Source organism: Penicillium samsonianum (genome assembly GCF_028829775.1).
Source record: "Penicillium samsonianum strain IBT 33392 chromosome Unknown utg000001l_segment0_segment0, whole genome shotgun sequence".
NCBI lineage: Eukaryota > Fungi > Ascomycota > Eurotiomycetes > Eurotiales > Aspergillaceae > Penicillium > Penicillium samsonianum.
Genome location: NW_026643259.1, coordinates 4244440 through 4266502, shown reverse-complemented (window position 1 = coordinate 4266502; position 22063 = coordinate 4244440). Strand labels below are relative to the sequence as shown.

Below are 22063 nucleotides of genomic sequence, written 5' to 3'. Positions count from 1 at the left end.
ACACCCCCTTATGTCCTACAAAATCTCTCAAGGTTCAATCCCAGACACTGACCATCACCAGCACAGAACTGGCTTTCCACCTCATCCAGATCCGCGACTTCCAATTCAGCATGTATTCCCCCAAAGTCGGCGACAGGGTCGATACCCTCGACACACCATCCATGATTGCAGACCTCGATCTTGTCGAGGCCAACATCAAAAAACTGATGGACAAGCTGTTACCAACTGGCCTCGACATCCGCCCTCATCTGAAAACAACAAAGAGCGCGATCCTAGCCGGCAAGATGGTCAAAGCGGGGGCGAAGGGAGGCTGCGTGGCCAAAGTGAGCGAGGCTGAAGTCATCGCCGCGGCCGGATTCGACGACCTGTTTATCACCTGCGAGATCATCGGCCCCGCAAAAGTACAAAGGCTGGTAGAACTGTACCGCAGACACCGCAAGATCAGGATAGTTGTTGACAGCGAAGCTGGCGCAACGGCTATTGACAAGGCTTTGGCCGCAGCCGGTATCGACGAGCCAATTTCGGTTTTGATTGATCTCGATGTTGGGCTTCATCGCACCGGTGTTCTGCCAGGTGACGCAGCTATGACCCTAGCACAACATGTGCAGGGTCTGAAGCATTTGAAACTGATCGGGCTCCACGGGTATGAGGGTCATTTGCAGCATTTGCATGATAAAGAAGATCGCAAGAGTCAATGTCTGCAGTCTATGGAGGCTCTCACGAACACTGCGGACGTTCTACGGAAGGCAGGCTTCAACATTGAGGTGGTCACTACAGGAGGAACTGGAACGGCCGAATTCTGCGCCACAGTACCGGGTGTGACTGAGCTTCAGCCTGGATCGTTCATTTTCATGGATACAGATTACCGAAATGCAGTGGGCACATTCTATTCCAACAGTCTTACGATTCTGTCAACTGTGCTGAGCAAACAGGGCCCTCAGTCGGTCACAATCGACAGTGGATTGAAATCGTTGACGACGGATAGTGGCTTGGCAGAGTGCAAGGACCCGAGGTACACTTATGGTGTTCTTGGTGACGAGCATGGCTCACTCAGTTGGGAGGAGGGTACCCCAGCGCTTTCGGTTGGCGATCGCGTTGAGATGGTACCGAGTCACATTGACCCTACGGTAAACTTGCATGATTTCTATTACGCCCATCGAGGGGGCGTCATTGAGGAAATCTGGCCTGTTGACTCGAGAGGCAAGGTCCAATAGTTTCCTAGTCAACTTGTGGATCTCTAGGGGTCTTCAAAGACACCAAGGAAGATATACCACGTTTTCCTTGTGGTCAAACATCCTTCTATTACAAAGCATCAAAACACATAGAATGAGAGTTTCTGTTCATCATCGATATAACGACATGTAATCTCCATGATTGCACAGTCTGTCTACCAACTCTCTGAAATGTCAGCCGACCTAGGCTGATCTGCAGGGAAGCACGAATGCTTGCTGCGTAGCAAATACATGAAAAGCATTGCGATGAAAGTGCGGCCGTCGAGGACGGACTTACGCGTAAAAAAGTAGGTGAAGTAAAGCAAAGGCAATAATGTTGTGGCCGTTGAAGACGGGTTTACACAGAAAGAAAAGCAAGTAAACCTTGGAACAATGTCCTCCGATCCCATGCTCTGAAAAACCATGCCTTGATATGATCGCTAACTCTGAGAGGTCTCGTCTGAGAACCACGCCAATTCCAAAAAAATTCAAGAACCAGACGCCTCAGCAATGATCGTACCCCCGTATGCATCAATTAAGGAACACATTGAAAGGAGAATTGCATTTGGCAATTCAACAAATCACGAGGCTCTGAGAAAAGAGATCTAGAGTACCATGAGCTATATGACATGGCTCAAATGGTGTACCCGGGAATCTGGTGGCACTCTGCGTGGCGAACATGCAGCATGGATAAACTCGAGAACTTATATGATGCAAGAAATAATGCTGTATCCATTATTACTTTGGTGATTGATTCAGACGATAAGCCCGATCTTGGATTATCTGCGGAGTGGAGTATGTTTTCCGGGGACGCGAGAACCTGGCAAGTGCCAGAGAGGTGATCGCACTGTATCGGTTGTTCTGTCGTCGTCGGATTCCGTATCACTATAACTATCCTGTGCGGCCCCACGCATGGCGGCGATGCGTGTCAAGTTCCAATGGAGGCGTAACAGCTCAAAGGATCGCACCATGCTCGCAGGGCCGAAGGACGCGTTGATTCCATTCCACCCCATTCTATAAACCGGCGCAACTTCACCTCGGTCACGCTAATAATCTAGGCAATTGCCCGACAGGTTCTCTGCCACTTGTTATAGGAAGGCGGGTTTCGGGAGCTCAACGAGGTCCGCAGTAGGTCGCTAGCTAGGTCTCTACCAGCCACTAACGACGCGCAGGCAGGCCAGATCGCCGGAAAGATAGCTTTCGCACGCATACCCTAACCCAGGTATGTAGAAAGGGCGACGGTAGCGAGGCATTGCACGAAGAGAGAAAAGATTGAATATGAGAGATCTAACACGTGGGGTGAATAGATTCCGTGCTTCCCGTAGTGGTTCAAAAGCTGACAAAAGTCTTCACGCATGGCAGGTGACATGTTAGAGATTCCCCTGTTGGGGAGGACTTGCTGCTGGTATGCGACGGTCCCTCTAATAGCAAAGGAGCATCGTTGATTGCGGTTGGTAGATGCCCACCAGCAATTGGCACAGTCCTTAGGTGCACCATGTTGTCTGTTTACGACGCAGAGGGGGAAAGGACCCCGGCCTCGTAGGCAGTGGTCGCATCGAATGTCGCAGATATCTCCGATCATGAAGATATAGATCGCTTCAACATGGTTTCGCGATTCACCAATACGCATGTAAAAGGTCTCTGCACTCCAATCGATACCTTCACGAAGTTTTATTTCCCTCTTGAAAGGTTGCTGATAAAGAAGACATAATAGCGGAGAGAGGATCTTGTCATCTTGCTTGGAGACAGGCCAAGGAAGGCGGAGTGCGACTCTAGCCCAGGGTCCCGCCGGGGGGTTGTTCTCAGTCGGGCCATAGGCCATTGCGGGGAACAAGATTTGGTTGGTACTAGAAATGTTAGCCTAGTTCTGATAATAGTATTAAAGGATGAGTATCTATCTCACTCTGGCATCGCGGCGACCTTGACTGGTTCAGATCGTCAGAGGGGAGTGATGAGAAATAGAGAAGGGAGAAAGAGCAACGAGAAAAGTATATCACGCGAAAGGGACGTGATGAAATCTGCAATTCTGCCAAATGCTTAATCACCCTCCAAACAAAACGTATGTCCTTCCCAGCCGTAGGCGCGATTAAAGCGCCGACCCATATGCCGCGCAGTTCGGAAAGGAAACTTCGCAGTGGGATGCGGTTCGTGGAACTGGATCGAGCCCGTTACCCGAGCTTAAACCACGGCCGGACTGAAGCCAGTCAAGCGCCTCCGGGTGCTCCCCCCATTCGAATATCTCGCCATATTCTTCGGCATTGTCCTGACCAGTGAACATCATTGTATAATTATGTATATATAGGTGTGGGAAGTCATCGCAACAAAACGACCACAAATATTGAGGGAGGATTTCGGGGTCTTGAATTGAGAAGCATAAACAATAGACTCGGGGTTGTCAAGTCCTCAAGATTGTCATGCGGCCATTTAAATGCGCATCTAATGCTGGGAAATTCTTTTGTAACATGTGCTGGAAGTCGGGCGCATGGTAGGTGGGCATATTGGGCCATGCATTAATCAAGGCTCACCGTTTCTTCTTCGGCGTCTTTTTCAACCACCGTTGCCTTATGACCTGTTCGAGGCGATCGAGAAATATAACGAGACGAGTCTGGTTCTCGAAGATCTCACGTGCAAGCTCGTCGGGTTTAAGGACTAAGCGAAACTGTGGTGGATTGTTGACAGGTTGGTTGGGTTGCATCATGTGTACCACTTGCTCGATCGGCTCGGGTTGCGCGCGATTGAGGACCGCAGCCTGGTCGTCGGCTTCGGGTCACATTCGCTCCGAATTGGAATTCATGGCGATTAAAGAGGAAGCAAAAGAGGCAACATAGAGCTTTGAAGGGACAGGGGAGCGGGAGGAAAAACGATAAATCGATGTCTGGCAATGGAAGAGAAGGTGAGCCTGCCTAACAAAAGAGGGACTGATGAAAGAAAGGGTCATCTCTGGCCTTAGGCTGGTAGGCCGCCAACAAACGCGCACTTCCATCTCCGGTTCTCTGCATGAGTGCGAATAAACAATATCCAGACTTTTTTGACAACATGCAAATCAACAAAAGCCTTCTAAAGGCCAAAAGATTGTGTATTATTTTGTTCGCAGGAGTTGAGTCTGGTCTTCCTCTACTGTCTTCATTGTTACTCAACAAGCTAATGGCTTGAGCGACGACGGATCGAACTCAGTAGCGTTAACTGCGCAAAGTTAGCATAAAGTCATCGTTCATCACCACTCGAATCACCACATACCAATCGATATCATAATGAACCCAAACTCATCAGCTTCTTCCAACCACCTTTCCGCCTGCGAATCCATGACGACGCCTGGTCTAATATTACCAAATTCAGCTTGCAGATACCCCTGACCACTCCACCGCGACATCCAATGGATATAACTAGTTTTCCATTCTTGTTCTGTCTGCGCTTGCCAAAGCACCTTTGCGGCTGGCGCAGGACCCGAGGTCTCTGCAGTCGAAACATGGCACCTTATGCAACACCGAGTATGCCCAGTGGAGGAGATACAAGGCAAGGATGTTATACTGGCCCAGATATACTCTGAATAACCGGACAGCCTACCTACTGGTTGTTACAATTTCTATTTTGACTTGAGGTTAGCCTTGAAAACGTAAATGTACCCAAACTTGTCAAAATCGAGGTTAATGTGTTATTGGTACTTCGTTTGACAACAATGAACATAATAAAAACACGCGAATACTCTCCGACCTCCATTAATCTTGTGTCTTACTCTCACAACTGATAACAGCTCATTAGCCGAGCATGGCAATGATTCGTTTTGTCCAGCTGGTATTGAACCCCAGCAATATATGCAGATAGAATAAGCAACCCACCAGTCTCGCCAGGTCCTTCCCTCATATAAACATTACGAGACAAACCGATGGGCCCTGCACAGGGATGCGGAGCCAGAATGTGAAGCATGAATACATATCCGCTGAATCCTGAGGAAACTAGGATATAACACTTTCATAACATCAGGCCCAGGGTGCGTGACTCTTGCATCAGGGATAATCAAAAGCTTCAGTTTTACCGCACTAATAAGCAAATGGAGTTGGCTTAAAGGCCCTGAAGGCCGCATAGGAGACCTGGTGATGTTTTTCACATCGAAGAATGAATACGCTGGCGAGGATGCGGATGGGTGCTTCTGTAGAGAGCAATCAATAGTTTACTATTGAGAAAATATATAGCATTGTTCTCTCTCCTCTATACTACGAAGTGCAGCAGTGGTTGTCGCTTACGGTTGGCTCAAGTGCTCACGATGATATCGGGAGCCACCTCCGTTCTAATAATCGCTAGGCTTGCAGCAGGGATTAGCAGATCTTCCAGTTTAGCGCATAATGTCTAGAATGCCATAACCAGGGATCTATGCAACTGTTGTGGGGCCCGGCAAACATTTACACCGACGGAGGAATAATTCCTTTTAAGCTTTCCTGATAAAATATGCTTTCCACTTAGTTATAAGGTCCGCCAGTAGTTAGTTGCCATAATCAAGGGAGCAGGAGTAGTCTCCACATCCTAGCCCCGGAGAAACATTTCCAGAAGATTATCATTGGGGTGGGACGGTGTTTCCACGCCTTTTTGTACATGTAGCCCGGGATAGGCATAGGATTAATGGGTAACTTCAAGAGGCATGGCTTATTTCCGCTGTGTCAGCGGAACATCTTCCCGAGTGGATCTTCGAGGCCAGCAGGAGGAGCCAAGAGGGGCACAGGGCTACCATGTGTATAGCGGTTTCGTGTAAATTACACAATACGAGGTCCCACGCGCGTCATGTAAAATATAGTGTCTATTCTGGGAATTTGGGATCGGGAATTAATATCTAAGACTGTGCAAGTAAATCTGACTTCGAACATTACTGTACATATAATGTGGAAATGTCATAACAAGTAATCAGCCGAGTAAGGCAAAACAAGATGACCATCCACATCAAACTGGCTTTGTAGCCTATAATCAGATTCTCGATTAAAAACCAGAAGACCCATTCCTCCTTTCAACGATAAAACTCCGTTGGTACCACGGAAGTCGCAACCTCATCACCGACGGGCCAAAATCGAGCCGAAAGCCAGTGACAAGAATCACAAATCAAAGCTCAATCTTCCACTGGTCCCGCCAGTCCTATACCCGAAATGGAAGATTGGCGGGTACTTCTGATATAACTTCAATGATTTGAAATCAAGATTGATTTGCGAGCACACTGCAGAGCTGCCGGGGCAAGGAGCCAGCCATATCTAGGTTTGTCTGCTATAAATATGGCGTGTTGGGTCTGCTCGAATAGTTGCTGGAATTCCACATCTTTCAATCCTGTGTTACGTTGTCCTTGCTTCCCAGAAAACATCAACAAGCCCGATCAAACGGCTTCATCGATACCATGCCCTCCTACGTTGTTGTCGGGGCATCCCGTGGCCTAGGGGTAAGTTATTTCCGGTGTTTCGCGACCCTGATCACCACTAATCATGCTTTGGCAGTACGAATGGCTTCGACAACTGAGCAGTTCCCCAGAAAATACCGTCATAGGCCTTGCCAGGGCACCTACGACGGTCGAGGCGAAGCTGGCTGCTGATGAGATCAGCAATGTCAAAATTTTGGCGGCCGATTTGAGCGACCACAGATCCCTCACAACCGCAGCAACCGATGTCGCAGCACTGACCGGCGGCTCTCTGGATTACCTGATTGTAAATGGAGTGCACCAGAACCCTGCCGCTGACTTTCTGACCCCCACCGAGTTCAGTGGCCGGGAGGATCTGTTGCATGATTACATGGTCAAGGCATTGGAAATTAATGTCATCGGGGCGATGTATGCGATCAATGCCTTCTTGCCGCTGGTGCGGAAGAGCAGCATCAAGAAGATTGTTGTGATCACGACCGGGCTGGCCGATCTAGACTCCCAGCGACAAGGCACAATCGGATTCTTCGTGACCTATAGTGCATTGAAAGCCGCCCTGAACATGGTCGTGGTCCGATATAGCATCGAGCTGAAGCGTGAGGGGGTTACATTACTAGCCCTGAGTCCTGGCTTGGTTAATACCCAGGAAGTACCACGTAAGTCATCTTTGAGAGGAATTTTATCGTGCATGGGCAACGGCTGACGGTGATTATTTTGAAGCGCCGCCAGAAGTGATGCCTCGAATCGCAAATTTGATGCAGGATGTTGTCACAGCAAACCCCGAGTTCAAAGGACCCAGCACTCCGGCGGAGAGCGTGAGGCAACAGAGAAAGGTCATCGAGGACATCACGCATGAAAATAGTGGTGCCTTTCTGTCGCACTTTGGTAACAGAGAGTGGATTTAGACTGCTTGCTAGCTGGGTGTAAGTAAGCCAGATTGGGGATTCATATGGCAATTTGAATGGAAATGTTCGCGGATGAAATCAAGCTGGAAAGACTTCATGCTTCTTTGAGGGATAAGTCCATTCTGAGCTCATCGGCACCATCTTCACAAAACAGCCTCTGTTTTCCAAAACCTCCCCAAGATCTGCATTACCTACCTGAGCGCCAGCTCAGCCGAGATTTCACCGCACTTCTCAAGGCTTCATACTAAGTACCTCTACTATGCGCAGCCCACTGTACAGCTATCTGCATAAGAGCTCTCAGTCTTCCTGTCATTACAAATCAATCAATGAATACACAGTCATCTAGGCTACAATTTCCTACATCATTACTTCCACTATCCCGTAGTCTCAAAGATTATTATATTTCTATTTGCAATTATATCGACATTTTCAAGTTCAAAGATAATTTATCATATCAGTTGAACATCAATCCTCCATTGGTTGAGATTGCACTACCCGTAATCTATCCGCCCCCTCACTTGCCAGAAAAGCCACCACTTAGGCAACATCATTAACCTCAGCAACACTTTGGTGCAGCCGGGGTATTCTGGATTGTATCATTAGACACTCGAAGCACCGCCGGATCTTGAATGCTTTGGGCCCATAGCTCTGTGTTTCTTGGTCCAGGGCTCACACAGCTGTCAGTTGTGTTGTGCTTATGGCCAAGCGCTCGAGAAAGTGACCGAGTCAGACTTCCTATGGCGCCTTCGCAAGCCACGTAAGGTGACCGGCATTCCCATCACGAGCATAGCTTGAATGATAGTCTTGAATGGGGGGAAGCTTCGAAGCATAGATCGGTTTCAGTACCGGGGACCTCAAGTCGTGAATACACCAGTAAGCAGTGGAGATTCTCCAAATTAAATTATGTTTTCCCTATTGGGAAGCTCAATCCAAAGCGGTGATTATAACACTGGTGGATCTAAGCTTGCGCTAGTCTGCTAGTGGTAGATCTAGGTTTGCGCTAGTCCGCTAGTGGAGGACTAGCGTCCCCGCAGCTAAGATCAAGCCGTTTTCTTGCAAGTGGAATCCACAACCTTCAATTGTTTCACGGCCCCCCCCGCATTCTAGCCCAGGGCCAGTCTAGTTCTTATTATAGGTGTTGTTATTGTGAGAGCAAGCATACAATGCATGATTGTTCCGCCGTCACTTCTTTCTCCATCTTGGAGTGGCATGGACATCAACCATATCACTGGAAAATTCTAGAAGATCAGCTTTTTGCGATCAATATGAACCTTCAACCCCTGTTCAAAAGCAGCGAGGCCATCGGGTTGAAGCGGATCACTGAAGCCGTCCGGAAGAATTCCAAACCGGGTAGGGGTCAAGATGTAGTTTACATATCAAGCTTGGTATGGATTACTTACGTCAGTATGACAATTACATTTCTAAAAGTCTACCCGACTGCTGCCTAGCTTAGTCAATCTGCCGCACATTTGCCCAGGAACTCGGAAAGTTTAATGTTTCAGAGAACTAAACGCTTCAGTTGCTCAAAGGCCTCTGTACATGGGGTGAAAGACAATGAGGGGCAAGGTTGGGTAAAATGGCAAGGGGGTTCTGGAGGATTATACTAGTGCGCAGATATCGCAGATCACCCGGACAGGTTCTAACAAAGGAGATTGTGCAGAATTTTACGTACATTTATAGTATTAAAACTATAACTTTGTTTGTTTTCAAAGTTCCAAACTCTCTGACCGTAAGTGGTATATGCTATATGCGTCATTTGAAGAGGCTTAGCATTTGCCCAATCAGCCTCAAATACTCTCGCAGCACCGATTGGTCTAATCGAAAATGTCAAAAAGAAAGAATACGAGCTGGTCAGCATAAGTCTGGTCAGTATAGGTGCAACGGCTCAATCTGATCTCTGGGAGGGTCACACATTCTCTTGACATCCTTGACAAACCGACCCCAGCTGCGAAAATGACAATTTGTATCACCCTGGGTAGAGCATGTGTAACGCTCGTCTTGGCGGGTGTCATCGCGTCTATCTATCGAGTTTGGCAAGTCCGTCGTCTATTCCGGAATGCCGCTAGACAATATGAAGTGGTGTGTAAAGTCCCCTGAATTGGCAGTTGATCAATACCCTTACAATTCTCTCAGCCAATGCTGCCACATTCGTGGATTTTTGGACATCTGCACCATATCGGCAAAACCATGGCCAAATATCCCAGTGATGTTCATGGGCAATATATGCCTCTCCTCCTTGCCAAAGACCACCCAGAATTGGAGGTGCCTGGGCTCATGTACATCGATATCTGGCCTATTGCGCCCCCAATGCTGGCCGTATTCCATCCTGATATGATGGCTGGATTCACGCAGACCACCTCGCTTCCGAAGCATCCGTCACTGGCGGGTGAGTTCAGGCCTCTTACGCAACTCAATGACCTCCTCAACATGTCGGGAGATACATGGAAGACGTGGCGAGGCATTTTCAATCCGGCATTTTCTGTCAAGAATATTCTGTCACTCGTACCCGCCTTCCTTGAGGAGATTGATGTCTTTGTTGATCAACTTAAGGGTGCTGCAGAATCTGGGAAAGTTTTTAGGCTTGAAGATAAGGCCATTAGCTGCACGATCGATATCATCGGTCGGGCTATCCTGTATGCGCGCGCTTTTACTTATCACCTACTTAAACCTTCACTAACAGCCTACCTCGATAGTGACATTCGTCTCCATTGCCAAACGAGCAAGAACGAGCTACAAGAGACATTGAAGCGACAGATTGCCTTGATGTGGACAAGCAATTCCCCCGATCAACTAGTCATGGCTCTCAACCCACTACGCCTTTTTCGCATGTGGAATAACAACAGGGTCATCAAGAATTATCTCCGACCACATATCGAACGAGGAATACATGAGCATCTGAATGGCGAATCAACCGGACACAAGACCATCAACTCTCTAGCCACCAAGGCTTACCTCTCCGAACAAGATTCTTCCAAGACCAACACAGTCGATGCGGACGAACATTTCATGGACATCGCCATTGCCCAGATAAAGATCTTCCTGTTCGCGGGACACGACACTACAGCGACTGCTCTCTCATACTCCTACTACCTCCTCAACACAAGCCCATCAGCACTAGCCTCTCTCCGTGCTGAACATGACGCCGTGCTCGGCCCTAATACAAGCACAGCCCGAGCCCAAATCGCCGCCAACCCAGCCCTGCTCAACCAGCTCCCCTACACATCGGGCGTCATCAAAGAAACCCTGCGCCTGTTCCCACCCGTCGGCACAATCCGCAAAGGCCAGCCAGCCTTCTACCTAACCCACCCAGAAACAGGGAAGCAGTACCCCACAGATGGATTCATGTTATTCGGACTGAGTTTCGGCGTCCAGCGAGCAGAGGAGTTCTGGCCCCGAGTCACGGAATTCCTGCCCGAGCGCTGGCTCGCAAAAGAGGGCGAGCCGCTGCATGTACGGAAAAACGCATGGCGGCCCTTCGAGCAGGGCCCCCGGAACTGTATTGGCCAGGAGCTGGCCCAGATTGAGCTGCGAGCGATCCTGGCGCTTACGGTGCGTGAAATGGATATTGAAACTGTTTTCCCTGATGACTCACCTGTTGTGTTTGGGGAGAAGGCGTATCAGGTTATGGAGGTTGGTATGATTACTGGGCATCCGAAGCTTGGAATGCCGGTTCGGATTAAGATGAGGGGTGAGAGTTCGGGAGGTTTCAGTTAGAGGTTTATTTGTCCCCAGTTGATGTTTGTGGGCCATGGTGAGGGGTCACATGGCTGCAGGGCCTACCAGATCTTTCCACGGCACGTTTTTAGATGACAGAACTCTTTGAGAGATCAACCCATTCTGAGCTCATTAGCATCATCTTCACGAAACAGCCTCTGTTTTCCGAATCCAAGTCCGTCGAAAGCACTTTTATGATGCACAGAAATAATGAGTTCGATTTTGAACGCGTTGAGCTCTTTTTCTCCGGGCCTCAATTCTGATATGGGGCCCATGAATGGCAATCCGGTTGCACGAATCAACACTCAAAAAACCATTAAAATTTCAATTGCAACCATGGTCAACAAAACTATCTAAACTTCTTTGGTGAGAAGCTTTCGAGTATGTTGCTATGACGGACTGGATTTTGCGCTCCTAGGAGCGTTCAATAAGAGCATCTCTAGCTGAAGTGACGAGAAAGGCTAGAGATACTGCTATCAGTGTTTTCAATACATATTTTATACTCTCACAGGAGCACAACGCTAGGTGCCTAAGATGTTTCTTAGGCACATTCGGCTCTTAGAAGCAAGGGAGGGCCCCATAAGAGTGGCTGTGATCACTCCCAGGAACAACGATACGAACCCTAAGGCTCCTAGAAACCAACCACGTGTACTCCCAAGAGCTCATGAGTAGGCCAAGATAAATCTCATTTTCTTGCGTCTCAAGATCCTAGCCCTTCTAGCACAGCTGCGACTCAAGAACCCGGACGGAGAGCCACTAAAATGCGCAGGCTGCACTTACCTTAGATTGTATGATTCCTCTTACGTGGGGCCGGAATAGCGAAGCACACCCTAGTCTATTCTTTATATAGTACTATACATTAGATGAGTGGCATCACAGGGATCATAGCGATACAAATATGCAGGTAATAGTAATCAGATCATATACATGAACAACAGACCAGATCAATTGGGTTGTAGGTATCTATCAAGCTTGTTTTTCAACGCCGCGAGAAGAATCGGTTTCGCCAGGTAATCGTTCATCCCCGAATCCAGACACTTCTCCCGATCACCCTCAATCGCTGAGGCTGTCACAGCGATAATCAAAATGCGCCTCACAGCATCTACAGGATCCTGGCGGAGACGGCGGGTGGCAACATACCCATCCATTATGGGCATCTGAACATCCATCAATATCAGATGATACGGTTGCTCGGCACCGGCCTTCTCCTGGATTCCGTTCACGGCTTCTAGACCGTTGTTATAGGCATCCACTTGGGCAAACCCTAGCTTTTTGAGGAACTGCAACGTGATTTTCTGGTTGATGAGGTTATCCTCCGCGATGCAGATGCGAAGGTGTGAGCGGGGGATTTGGGACAGATCCATGGAATTCGGGACTGATTTATCGAGCAGGCACAGTGAGTCTTTGGTGGATTCTATTGGAGCAGCAGTGCCTGAACCTCCGAAATTGTTTTTCGGTAAGGTGATCGTGAAAAAAACAGTCGTGCCGACGTTTTCAACGCTCTTGAGTTTGATGGTGCCCCCCATCAGATGTACGAGGGATTTGCAGATACTGAGTCCCAAACCACTGCCTCCGAACCGGCGCGCGGTACTGGCATCAGCTTGGATGAATGGCTTGAACAACTGCTGTATGAGGTTTGCGGGGATGCCAATACCAGTGTCGGACACCCAAAAGGACAGACGAACTGAGTCCTCAGTTTCATCATCTACCCTGGATCCTATTGTGATGGACCCCGTTTCCGTGAATTTAAGGCTGTTACCGAATAGGTTGCTTAAAACCTGCTGCAGACGCATGGGGTCGCCATATACGCGGTATTGGGGTGCTTGGACATCCTGAATAATGCGGATATTGTTGGACTGTCGGTTGTTCCCGAAGTTGGTCGACATCAAGCGAACGACATCCCGAACCATCTTATCGACTTCAAAGGGCACAATATGTAACTGCACCTTATTTGCTTCAATCTTGGAGAAGTCAAGCATGTCATTGATCACGGTGAGAAGAAGGTTCGCTGACATGCGAATCGAGTCTGCCATTTCCAATTGCTGCTCCAGCAGTGGACTGCTGAGCAGAAGCTCTGAATTACCAATAACCCCATTGAGTGGCGTTCGTAGCTCATGAGATATATTGGCGAGAAAGCTGCTTTTGGCCTTGGCAGCCTGTTCGGCTAGCTGGGCATGATGCAGGGCCTCCGCCTTCGCAGTGTTCGCCTTTTGCTCGGCCGACATCGCTTCCGCTAGGGCCTTCTTCTGCACGTCTACCATAGCTTGGTTGATGGCGGATACCCGTTCCACTTCCTTGAGGGTCAGTGCATTGGAGTAGCTAATTCCAAATTGGACGACGAGCAGCTGTAACACGACACGATTGAGATACGAGAATGCGTTGGGCGGTCCATCCAGATACAACACCGCAAGGGGTTCGCTCTCATCGCCGCCCTGGGAAATGGGCAACGCCATTATCGATTTACTAACCGGGTTCTGGGCCACCCACGCTTCGGTAACGTGGCTAAATCTTGGATCCTGCATGACGTCCGGCAAATACACTGCTTCGCGAAAGCGCACACAGTAGTTCACAATTCTTTCTTCAACCAGAGTGGATTTTCCAATCCGCGTCGGAGTGTGATGTACTTTGATGCGTCCAGCTGCATCGCCACTGGCTGCCACGGCCCACCCGATGGTCGGGTCCTCTTCGGTGATGATGGCCGTAGTAGTGGCAACGCCATGGCAGCTCTCCATGATAATTGTGCACATTGTCCGAAGCAGATCCTCAATCCTTAGAACGCTAGATATCACCTGTGACCGTTCAAGGATGGAGGTCAGATCTGAAATGTGTAGAACACGCTCTGCCCGGGACTCTTCTGCGCTCAAAATTCCATCGTACCCAGATTCGAATATTTGAGGGCGGATATGTAAAACGCTTTCGTCTGGTTCAGTTTGAGTAGCGGCTTCTCGTACCACACTCTTTGCCTTCTGCTCTAGACCATGCAAACGCAGAATGTGATTGGCCACCCCGGTGGCCTCCATTCGCCGGTAGAGACTAACTGCTTCTTTCAAAGCGAGTGTACCCAGTCGCGAAGAGCCCTCACGCATCAGATGTTCAGCTAATAGCTGGTTGGCTAATGCCTCCTCGAAACCAAATCCATGCATCGAAGCGTGGTCTATTGCCTCTTGATACAGATGCAAAGCAGCCGTTTGGTCATGTTCCATCTCAGCGATCTGAGCACCCAGAATCTTTGTCCATGCCAGATAATTCACATCCGTGATGACCTGCCACTGTTCAATCTTGCGCTTGAAATACCTCAACATCTTGGCCAGGTTGATCATCTCCTCCTCGAAAGTTGCCTCGAGGGATCGCCCATTGATATCGGACGCCAATTCACAAGAACATGCGCGATATGCGGGATTAAGCTGCTGCTGCTTTCGAATCCACACGCATCCGGCTAGAGACAAAGAATGAAAGAACATGAGGAAACGCGTGCTTCGTGCGGACCATATAGCATTTGTTTTCTTCAGACAAGAATTCCCCAGCACAACCGCTCGCTCGTAGTGACCGTACAGAAACAACGGAGCAATTTCCATACTCTCATAGAGCATCAGCGGCCGGTCACTGTTCTTGATGTTTCTTACTAGCCAATACTTGTATGTGGCCGAATTGTGTTCTTCGTCGCTCATCACCCCTGTTGAGTCATGCGTATATGTTTTCCCTTGCAAAGCACGGCAAAGCTGGCAGATTGTGATGAGGATCGTACCGCCAGGTGTGTCTGATTGCCAGTTGGGAATGTCCTGACAACTATAAATACAGAAGCTCTCCAGCTCGGCCAGGTTGTCAGAGGAAAAGAACTTCATGGTGGCCAGTAGCCCGTAGTTCAAGATGGTCGCGGTTCGGTCACCAGCGTGGATGGAGAAATCCAAAGCCCCTTCCAACTGACAGATTGAGGACTGGACATGATGTTCGATGTGATCGATAAAGGTCAAGTATAACGCGATGCCACGTCCCCTGGTATGTGGGTCTTTACATTGTTCATTTAAAGTCAGAGCAAGCTCCGCACAATGACTTGCAAAGGTGAGTGCGTTGTCGCGAGTGATCGCTATCACGGCCAACTGCAATAGTCCCAAGCCCGCTTGGGGAAAGGGGCCGCGAGAGAGATAGGTTTCAACCATGACCAGCGTCATTTGGTAGAAGGTCAGCGTGTCCGACCAGAAAGCCGCGCTAGTGGCCTCGACGAGAACCGCGCCTACAGCAGCCAAGGTTGGATCCTCAACGGGAGCCTTCTCGATAATGGCGTCAATCTGAATAGCGGAAATGGCCTCGCATAGCCGACGGAACTCTTTGTCACATTTGGAAAAGTTTGGGACGTCATCAATGGTGACTTTCAGAGTTGAGAGACCTTCTTTCAGCGCATTGAAAGCACCAGACGAATCACCCAGTTGTGCAAGCAGGCGAGACTGCAATATCCAGGAGGGAGCCTTGTCTACTGGGCTTCGAGCATTAGATATCATAGAGTTCAGCAACAGACTAGCTTCGGCATGCTGTCCTCGGTACAAGTAGGCTTCAGCAGCGGAGGTGAGTATCTGCAGCGTCTCGTCGTAGCTAACATCCTCGGCATCATCGTTCCACATGTCCTCCTGGAGCAATAGGATGCAACTTGAGTAAGATTTGATATCGGCCGCGCGGAAGCCGGTCTCGCTTGCAGCTTTCGCATAGTCGAATAAAAATTTTCTGAGAGGCTTCCTGCTTACCACAGAGCCTTTGATTATCGGTGCTGATTGGATAATGGCCGATGCCAACATGTTGCGATATCTGTCATCGTGGGAGTAATACCGAAACAGTACTTGTGCTTTAATAAAATCCACATGATCATGGTCTCTCATGTGGAATGACGCTGCGATATGCATGTAATGGTTATATGTAAACGAAAAGACGTCAGGATCTTGTGTGGGGACGATTACGTAGGCTTGAATGGTCGCTTGCAGGCATTGAATCATCTCCCGCTCAGGCAAGCCAGACTCGGAAACCATCTCATCGCTGTTGAGGAGCTTCTGAACCAACTGGAACGAGAAGGTCATGCCTAAAGTGGATGCCCAGGCTAGGATTGACTTGGAGACAGGCGTTAAGCTACTCAAGCGCCTCGTTAAGAAATCACCGAATATGGCGTCGTTGTAGTTATCCGCTTTGAAATGATCGGATATGCGGCTCAGGTCGAAAGACCACATCATTTTGTGGTAGTCATAGCAGATGAATTCATGTTCATAGCATTCGTTCAACATTTCACGGACGTAAAATGGGTTTCCACTCGTCCTAGATTGAAAGAGCGCCCCCAGAGGCAAGAGAACAGGGACGGGCAAACACAAGGTGCTTGCTAAATACTGCAACACGCTGTCTTCACTGAGTGGAGAGAGTGTGATATTGGTAATACCTACATCTCTTCCCTTCCGAAGTTCTACTTTGGTAAGCATGATGCAACATAGTAAGGCAGCCCGAAAGGATACAACAGCAAGAACTTCAAAAAAGTGTGGGAAATACCTTTATTGGTAGAGAGGCGAAGGATCTTCGTCATCATTTCCGATGAAGCATTTTCCGGTCGGTAGGCCAAGATCACCACCATTTCTATCCTAGCCGAGACGATCTGGGCAATAATTTCCAACGATTCTTCGTCTGCCAAATGGACATCATCCAGGCAGAGATACACTAACTTGTATTGCGTGAAGGCTCGCAGGATATCCAGCAACGTCCGCACAAGAGGCAAAGACTTGGTCGAGGATCCGGCTCGAAGAAATTTCTGGGAACTCTCCGTTCCAGTATTCTCGGAAGGATGCCGATAGGGTAATGACATGGTCGAACGAGCAGCATTATGCGGCACCTGTTCTGGAAAATTGGGGCCTGATCCGAGGAGGAATTTTGGAAGGCCTAGAATCTTGTGCAGAGTGTCCCAGACAGGCCGAATGTGATTTCGTAGCATTGGCAGAAAACTAGGTTCAATTGTATTTTCTGAAAAGGCCTGCTCGAATAGACTGGAAAATAGATTCAAAATCGGACGTTGACGTTCTTTGACTGCGATATCAAACCGGGAGCTGGCAAAGAAGCCTCTTCGTCGGGCTGCAATCTGTACCGACGAGATGAGTCGAGACTTGCCCAAACCGGCCCCTCCCTCAACGCTGATAATCTCACATCGTCCTTTCGGCACCATCGCGCGATGCGCAGCTGTCCTCCTAGCATTCTCACTAGATCGGGAGCTTCCCCCGCCGCTGGTGCTGTCGAACGACAGAGTCGACGATCGCTTCTCTGCCCCCTTCTTGTCTAAGTCCACGCGGCCGGACTCGCTGCCCTCATTCGAGCTGTACTGAGAGCCTCCAGGGGATCGCACGCGGCTCACATTAGCTGGATACGATTGAGCAATACCAGCGGAGGTCATGTTGGTGGACCCCGGCAGGCTAAAAAATCCATCGGCCAGGTCACGGGCTTCCTCTTCCTCCAGGCTAGCGCCTGGTGGGGAAGGAACGGCGAACCTTGCAGTTTGGTCCTCCGGCAGTGACAATAGGTGAAGTCCTTTGCCATCCTGGTACATTCGGAACGTACGATCCAGGACCTCGACGATGGCATCCCGCTCGGTCGTCCGGCCCACCATCGTGCGTGGGAGCGTAAAGAACGGGGAAACATCCTTGCTGGCGATCTCCCAAGCTTCCACTTCAGCCATATCTCCGGCTGCCAACAACCTCCGTACTTCCACGAGATCATGTCGCAGACCGCCAACAGAATTGTACCGCTCCGAGACATTCTTTGCCGCCGCCTTGGCGATAATCCGTGCAATTGTGTTCGGCACGTCGGGTCGCAAGGTCGAAATCGACGGGAGCTCCTGTCCAAGAACCTCCCTGATGATTTCCATGGGAGTCTTACCACCAAACGGGGTCTCGTTGACTAGAGCGCTCCATAGCAGGACGCCGAGGGAGTATATATCGGCCCGATTGTCCAGCTGGATCGGCGCTTGGCCGGTGTGTTCGGGGCTCATATAGGAGATGTTCGTCGTGGCACCTTTCTGGTTCGCCAGGGCAGGCCAGCCGCCGCTCAGCCGTCCGGTATCATGGAACTGGAGGCCCAAACCGAGATGGATCAATCTTACCCGACCGGTCTCTTGGCTGAAGTGAAATGTATCCCCCCGGATCTGGCCATGAACAACCCGCTGGCTATGCAGCAATTCAATGCACTCCGCCGCGCCGATGGCAAAATCCAGAAATAATTGTAATGGCATGAGCTCGCTCCGATCGGATCGGTGCAAGCCCACCTCATCACTCTGGTCTCCTTCGCATCGCATATGATACCACGTTGCGCCGCAATCGACGAAGCGCAGGAGATCGTTGGGACCGGGGCTTTCGTAAATGCAGACTAGGAGCGATGGTTCGTGGTCCTCATCGAGGCTGGGTAAGCGCTGCATCTCTACGGGCCGCAGGAAATATTTGTGGTGGGAAGCAGTGGCGGATGCCAGCATCTGATAGGCCTCGTGTATCTTTTCTTCCGACACCAGATTCTCACCAATTTGCGCCACCACTTCGATCTTTCTCTCCGACCCTCTGCCCTCGGTCCCGACGCTGCTGTCACTGCCAGGACCACATGGGGCCGAGGCGCTCAAATCGTTGGCAGAAGAGGCACTTCGGAGGCGAGTGGTCTGCGCATTATCCGGACGAATGCTACGGTCAGGGTACTTGGTACCGAAAACATGCCTAAGACAGGCCTCAGCATGGGCCTTTCTTTCGGTCTGGAAATTGGGGGTTGGCCAACGCACCGTACGCCATAGCTTGAGCGAAATTGCCTCGACTCGTCCCAGGTATATGCCACCAGGCGATCCAATTTTTTTATCAGATCGACCGGAATCTTTTGCACCTCTTCGTGCATTACCAGCATTCCCGGGGGGAAAGGGGTTGGTTTGAGGACTGAGCGGGGAGATCAACTGTCGGCCGGTGTCACGGTCATCGTGAATTTCTGTTGGTTACGTCGAGATTCCAATGAGGTATTCCAGGTCTCAGACGTAAATTAAAAATGAAGTGCAATGTAGTGAAAGGAAACCGGCCACCTATGATGCATGAAACCAAGTATGTTTTCGTTTACTTGTGTTAAAGTTGGAATGAGCTTGGCGAGGAGAAAGAGCCATTATTGAAGTTCCAGAAAAACCGGTTTCCTCCCGTACCCAGTCTCATAGGGTTCTAAATTAAGGCATTCAGGCATAAAATCCCCCTACAAAGGAGTTTTGAACCCTGGCCCCTACAGCTCTTCGTAACCCAATGAACTAGACATTGGCTAGGGACCTATGGCATGTACCCTAGAAAGCATCGAACCTCAAACTTCCTTTCATATTTACTCTTGCACGAGGAAAGGGCATAATAAAATAAGCAATTCGGGAACCGAACAGATTAGAATGGCGATCACAATTGAGAACGGAGACAAAATGCGGAAGGATCTGACAGCGCATATCAGTGGTTGCCTCTGAAGCTAGCAACTTCCAGACTCCTCCCTCCATCTGGGCTTTGCCTTCTCCATCCGCAATCTATTCTCAAATTAATCCCTTCAGCATTGAGTCCTCTTTCTCCTTTTCATATTTCCAACTGGTTTCTATCCCGGTTCTCGAAGACAGTTGTCGCCACCTCACAATGCCCGAAGAACCGAGGGCCACCGCGTAAGTCTTCGCAAGTTCCTATTTTCGTATTTTCCTTCTGCGCTTGTATATCCCTGCCATTGTCCTGGTTCTGCTACATTTCTTCAATCACAAACCAAACCCAAAATATCTTTCCTTCTTTTGCCTTCACTTTTAGAGAGGGGGCACTTTTAGAGAGGGGGTCCGACTCTGATTTCGATTTTCTAGTCTCCGTTTGGGCTCGATTGCCCCCAACTTTCAAGCCGAAACCACCATCGGCCCCATTGACTTTCACGAGTGGGTGGGCAACGACTGGGTGATTCTCTTCTCCCATCCGGAGGATTACACCCCGGTCTGCACCACCGAGCTGGCCGCGCTAGCCAAGCACGAGCCCGAGTTCACCAGGCGTCACGTCAAGCTGATCGGTCTCTCGGCCAACTCCATCGAGTCGCACGATGGCTGGATCAACGATATCGCCGAGATAGCGGGGTGTCCCTTGACGTTCCCCGTCATCGGCGACAAGGATCGCCTGATCGCCTATACCTATGACATGTCAGTGGCTTCCTTCCTTCCCTTTTGCGCTTCTACCTATGCACCCCAGCCACAGACTGACGCGTATGAACAGGCTGGATCACCAAGATATCACTAATGTGGATGCCAGGGGCATTGCCTACACCATCCGGTCCGTCTTCATCATCGATCCCAGCAAAGTCATCCGCTTGATTCAATCCTATCCCGCCTCTACAGGCCGTAACACGGCGGAACTGCTCCGCGTAATTGACTCTTTACTCGCTACCGACAAACATCGCATCAATACGCCCGCCAACTGGGTGCCCGGTGACAATGTGGTCGTTCCTTCCAGTATTAATGACGAGGATGCCAAGGCTCGGTTCCCGAACATGCAGGTGGTCAAGCCGTACCTGCGGTTTGCGCCGTTGGCCAAGGATGAATTTGCCCCTAGTTAGAAATTTTATATCAATGTAATTTAAGCATATTTTCTGTTAAGGTATGTATGACTGCCAACCGGATCTAGGAAGGGTTAGCGGACTTCGGCATTCAAAACGAACCATACTTTCTGAGGGAATAGCTGTAATTTAGAAATTATCTATATAACGCGTTATATAATTATTTAATAGGTAATTTATAAATTTAACTCTATATATATTCTACTTCTTTAATAATAACTATATATTACCTTACTAAAAGATAGGAAAACGGGGCTTAAACATAAGGTCATTTTAAAAGGTCACGTGGAAGCTTTCGTGGGCTTTTGTGGGCTTTTGTGGGCCCAAACCTATGGGGCCTTGCGGAAGCCTAGTTGCTTATCAAGAGATTGGGAAGTGCCTAGCATATAAAGCCCCGCACCCACCCATGCATGTAAACCACAGCTAAATTATCAAGCAAGTTTCAGGAACATGACAGTCAATCATATTTTCTTTTGGGCCTCCGCTGCCAAGTACACCTCACTGAGGTCATTTTATGGTACCATCCTGCAACCGATCGGGTACACTGAAATGATTCGTGTACACAACGATGCTCTCATCGGCTATGGCAGTGACTATCCTTATTTCTGGCTCAAAAGGCTGCCTGAAGACAAAGATCCTTTGCCAACTCACATCGCATTCGATGCCCCAAGTGAGCATGCCTGCTATTGAAATTCTGAAGATTTGCTAATACAGGCAAATCAGGCCGCGAAGCTGTGGATCAATTCTACCAGCTGGCGCTGTAAGTTGAACCTCGCCACCAGGATATAACACATTACTTGCATTGTATATGACTAAAGGCTAACCCTATTTTAGGCAACATGGCGGTCGAGACAATGGAGGCCCAGGGATCAGGAAAGAAATGAGTCGACAACCGTACTACTCAGCTTTTGTAATTGATTTGGACGGGAACAACGTGGAGGCTGTGTATGTTCCAAAGTAAATGCATGTTGTAGTAGGGGACATAGTCCTCACTACGTATTAGCCTTGCCTGCCCTTCCTTCCATTCCAAGGTTTTGCAGTTTTGTTATGTAAGCACTGATGTACAGAGGTTATAAGTAGCAGATAGTTACAGATTGACAATACACACTCCTACACCTCTCTGGATTCACTTCTTGGACTGACGTCCCAGTTCTCTTTGTATGCCCCGGTTGGCATGACGCTGAATTACGAGTGCTGAATCGACCCGTATGCCAGAGAGCATACTGCCTAAAGCGTTCCTCTCTTCAAGGTATATTAATCTT

General features: G+C 49.2%; 8 protein-coding genes across 8 annotated transcripts; 5 read left to right on the top strand and 3 right to left on the bottom strand.

Annotated features, from left to right (window-relative positions):
• Window positions 1-110: 110 nt before the first annotated feature.
• Window positions 111-1214, top strand: N7471_001637 (DSD1 family PLP-dependent enzyme; the record flags this gene model as incomplete). Its single annotated transcript, XM_057274358.1, has 1 exon — window positions 111-1214. One exon carries the CDS (start codon window positions 111-113, stop codon window positions 1212-1214), a length of 1104 nt encoding a protein of 367 aa, XP_057142537.1.
• A 1210-nt stretch (window positions 1215-2424) lies between these two features.
• On the bottom strand, window positions 2425-3033 carry N7471_001636 (DUF3716 domain-containing protein; the record flags this gene model as incomplete). The annotated part of the gene is made up of 1 exon (XM_057274357.1): window positions 2425-3033. One exon carries the CDS (start codon window positions 3031-3033, stop codon window positions 2425-2427), a length of 609 nt encoding a protein of 202 aa, XP_057142536.1.
• A 264-nt stretch (window positions 3034-3297) lies between these two features.
• Window positions 3298-3492, bottom strand: N7471_001635 (uncharacterized protein; the record flags this gene model as incomplete). The annotated part of the gene is made up of 1 exon (XM_057274356.1): window positions 3298-3492. One exon carries the CDS (start codon window positions 3490-3492, stop codon window positions 3298-3300), a length of 195 nt encoding a protein of 64 aa, XP_057142535.1.
• A 3090-nt stretch (window positions 3493-6582) lies between these two features.
• Window positions 6583-7502, top strand: N7471_001634 (uncharacterized protein; the record flags this gene model as incomplete). Its single annotated transcript, XM_057274355.1, has 3 exons — window positions 6583-6624; window positions 6680-7253; window positions 7318-7502. 3 exons carry the CDS (start codon window positions 6583-6585, stop codon window positions 7500-7502), a joined length of 801 nt encoding a protein of 266 aa, XP_057142534.1.
• Window positions 7503-9638: 2136 nt separating this feature from the next.
• Window positions 9639-11216, top strand: N7471_001633 (cytochrome P450; the record flags this gene model as incomplete). Its single annotated transcript, XM_057274354.1, has 1 exon — window positions 9639-11216. One exon carries the CDS (start codon window positions 9639-9641, stop codon window positions 11214-11216), a length of 1578 nt encoding a protein of 525 aa, XP_057142533.1.
• A 944-nt stretch (window positions 11217-12160) lies between these two features.
• N7471_001632 (two-component sensor protein histidine protein kinase) lies at window positions 12161-19100 on the bottom strand (the record flags this gene model as incomplete). Its single annotated transcript, XM_057274353.1, has 3 exons — window positions 12161-16653; window positions 16737-18928; window positions 18991-19100. The coding sequence occupies 3 exons, from the start codon at window positions 19098-19100 to the stop codon at window positions 12161-12163; spliced, it is 6795 nt and encodes a 2264-aa protein (XP_057142532.1).
• A 752-nt stretch (window positions 19101-19852) lies between these two features.
• Window positions 19853-20801, top strand: N7471_001631 (peroxiredoxin; the record flags this gene model as incomplete). The annotated part of the gene is made up of 3 exons (XM_057274352.1): window positions 19853-19878; window positions 20065-20388; window positions 20462-20801. The coding sequence occupies 3 exons, from the start codon at window positions 19853-19855 to the stop codon at window positions 20799-20801; spliced, it is 690 nt and encodes a 229-aa protein (XP_057142531.1).
• A 425-nt stretch (window positions 20802-21226) lies between these two features.
• On the top strand, window positions 21227-21900 carry N7471_001630 (VOC family protein). The gene is made up of 3 exons (XM_057274351.1): window positions 21227-21471; window positions 21525-21561; window positions 21636-21900. The coding sequence occupies exons 1-3, from the start codon at window positions 21252-21254 to the stop codon at window positions 21760-21762; spliced, it is 384 nt and encodes a 127-aa protein (XP_057142530.1). The 5' UTR covers window positions 21227-21251; the 3' UTR covers window positions 21763-21900.
• Window positions 21901-22063: the final 163 nt, after the last annotated feature.